This window comes from Nestor notabilis, unplaced genomic scaffold (assembly GCF_000696875.1).
Source record: "Nestor notabilis isolate BGI_N333 unplaced genomic scaffold, ASM69687v1 scaffold4931, whole genome shotgun sequence".
NCBI lineage: Eukaryota > Metazoa > Chordata > Aves > Psittaciformes > Psittacidae > Nestor > Nestor notabilis.
In genome coordinates this window covers 1,464-4,353 of record NW_009915950.1, presented here as the reverse complement: position 1 = coordinate 4,353, position 2,890 = coordinate 1,464, and the positions used below count along the sequence as shown (strand labels likewise).

General features: G+C 62.0%; 1 protein-coding gene across 1 annotated transcript in view; it reads left to right on the top strand.

Moving 5' to 3' along the window:
- Window positions 1-2,037, top strand: part of LOC104413389 (beta-arrestin-1) — a gene marked incomplete at its 3' end in the record, with an annotated part of 5,180 nt that extends 3,143 nt beyond the window's left edge. The window contains exons 6-11 of the mRNA XM_010024365.1: window positions 128-263; window positions 350-434; window positions 524-596; window positions 1,439-1,576; window positions 1,756-1,839; window positions 2,014-2,037. Coding sequence (XP_010022667.1) covers window positions 128-263; window positions 350-434; window positions 524-596; window positions 1,439-1,576; window positions 1,756-1,839; window positions 2,014-2,037 — 540 coding nt within the window. The remainder of the gene's footprint in view (window positions 1-127; window positions 264-349; window positions 435-523; window positions 597-1,438; window positions 1,577-1,755; window positions 1,840-2,013) is intronic.
- Window positions 2,038-2,890: the final 853 nt, after the last annotated feature.

The window sequence follows — 2,890 nt, the reverse complement described above, 5'->3', positions numbered from 1 at the left end:
GGTGCCCCTGCTGGGACTGACCATGGAGCTGCCCCTCGCAGCATCCTCCTCATGCCCCGAACGGGTCTGCCCCGGCACGGGCCGAGCCAGAGCCCGTGGGCAGAGGTTCTCCTGTCGCCACCCGCAGGAACTCGGTGCGCCTGGTCATCAGGAAGGTGCAGTACGCGCCGGAGCGCCCCGGCCCCCAGCCCATGGCAGAGACCACGCGGCAGTTCCTCATGTCCGACAAACCGCTGCACCTCGAGGCCTCCCTGGACAAGGAGGTGGCTGAGGACGGGGGGGGACACACGCTGTGGGGTGGCCCAGTGGAGGACGAGGACCTCACTGTCCTTCCTTTGCTCCTCCACAGATCTACTACCATGGAGAACCCATCAGCGTCAACGTCCACGTCACCAACAACACCAACAAGACGGTGAAGAAGATCAAGATCTCAGGTGAGGAGCACGGGTGCGTCCGTCGCTGCTGCTGCCCCCGTCCCCACCGAGGTCCCCCTTGACCCGCGTGTCCCCACCTCTCGCCCCAGTGCGCCAGTACGCGGACATCTGCCTCTTCAACACCGCCCAGTACAAGTGCCCGGTGGCCGTGGAGGACGCGGAGTGAGTACCCGCTGCCTGGGGACAGCATGAGGGACCTCAGAGGAGCCCGGGAGGAGCCCTGGAGGTCTCCTGCTCCAGTGCAGCACCCGCGGGATGTTGTGCTCAGCGAGCAGGTCCCGGTGGGAGGAGCGGGGAGATGGAGACCTGCTTTTGATGGCGCCCTGGAGGTGTCACCATCTGCGTCCTCCTGGATGGAGATGGGCTCTGGGGTGGGGCAGGGATAGAGATGGCTGGGCTGGGTCTGGGGTTGGGATGGAGCTGGGATGGAGACGTTCACCAGGCTGGGATGGAGATGGCTGGGCTGGGTGTGGGATGGAGATGTCCTGTATTATGGGCCTGGGGTTGGAATGGAGTTGGGATGGAGACATTCACCATGCTGGGATGGAGATGTTCACCAGGCTGGGATAGAGATGTCTGGGGTTGGGATGGAGTTGGGATGGAGATGTCTGGGATAGGTGTTTGGCTGGGATGGAGATGTTCACCAGGCTGGGCTGGAGACATCTGGGCTGGGTGTGGGGTGGAGATGTCCTCTATGATGGGCCTGGGGTTGGGATGGAGTTGGGATGGAGATGTCTGGGCTGGATCTGGGGTTGGAATGGAGATGACCTCTAGGATGGGTCCAGGATGGAGATGACCTCTAGGATGGGTCCAGGATGGAGATGACCTCCAGGATGGGTCTGGGATGGAAATGTCCTCTAGGATGGGGCTGGGATGGAGATTTCCTCCAGACTGGGCCTGGCACAGGGATGTTCCCCAGCCTGGGATGGGATGTTCAGGGTGGCCCATGGGCAATTATCAGAGGTGGGGGGAAGCCTCTGGCTGATGGTGTCCATGACCCCCAGTGACATGGTGGCCCCGAGCTCGACGTTCTGCAAGGTCTACACCCTGACCCCGTTCCTGGCCAACAACCGGGAGAAGCGGGGCCTGGCGCTGGACGGGAAGCTCAAGCACGAGGACACCAACCTGGCCTCCAGCACACTGTGAGCCCACCATGGCCCCCCGGGCTCTGCGGGGGGGACACCAAGCCCTGGTGGGCTCCAGCTCCTGCTCCAGGGGGGTGCTTGGGGTGGAGGAGACCCTGTGGGGACACCTCAGGAGGGTTCAGGGGTTGGTCCCTATGGACCCCCCTTCACTGATGCCCACCTGCCCCTTCCTCCAGGTTAAGAGATGGGGCCAACAAGGAGATCCTGGGCATTATTGTCTCCTACAAGGTGAAGGTGAAGCTGGTGGTGTCACGAGGAGGGTGAGTGGTGGGGACCCCCCTGTGCTGCACATGGAGTCTGGTTCCCCCCAGACCTTTGCTGGGACTCAGCAGCATGATGGGGACACAGACGGGGGGGACACTCATGGTGTGGGGTGGTGGGATGTCCGTGGTGGGGATGGTGACTGATGTGTTGTCTCCTTTGACCCACACCAGGCTGCTGGGAGACCTCGCCTCCAGGTAATGCCCCAACCCACCGCTGCACCCCCATTGCACCCCAACCCAACCCCGTGGTCCCCTCCACTGCCACCCTCACCCCACACTCATCCGAAGGATGCTCCTGGGGCCACCACTCCCCCAAAGCCAAGCACCAGAGATGGGGCTGGCTGGTGGAGTGAGGAGTTGTGGGGCTGGGGCTGGTGATGGGGGTCTCATCCTTCATCCACCCCAACCATGGGTCAGAGCAGTGGAGATGGTGTGAGAAGGTCCCATGGGTGAGGAGAGCACCAAGGTGGCTCCTTGGGGCCGAGCATCAGTAGCCATGGGGAGGAATCTCCAGGGCTTTCCTGGTCTCCATCTTCACGTCGGTCCCATAACATGGGGTCTATGGGGACCATGGTGGCCACTCACCACTCCCAGGGATGCTGGGGCCATCCAAGCCCATCCCTGGAGGAGCTCAGGGCCGTGTTCAGCCTCTCCCACCATCACCATCCCGAGTGAACCATTCCGTGGTTCTATGAGCTTTAAGGTCCCTTCCAACCCAAATCCTTCCATGAGCTTTAATGGTCCCATGGCAGCAGGGGTGCCCAGGCCCCGCTGCAGGTCACAGACACGCAGCCTAATCCCAAAGGATTTGGTTCCTCAGCAGCTTCTAAGCTGCTGAATAGCAGATTTGGGCCACCCAATGTCCTCCTTGTGCCCACCCGCTGTCCCCACAGCCCAGGGAGGGCTTTGTGCTGATCCAAACCATGGGGTCAAGCTCAAGCAAGGAGCGTGTTGGCTCTAAAGGGCTTACACCGAGGATACTACAGGGTTTCTCCTTGGCTTTGTGGTGTCTCCAGCAGCTGGGATGGGGGTGATGCTGCTGCTCCCA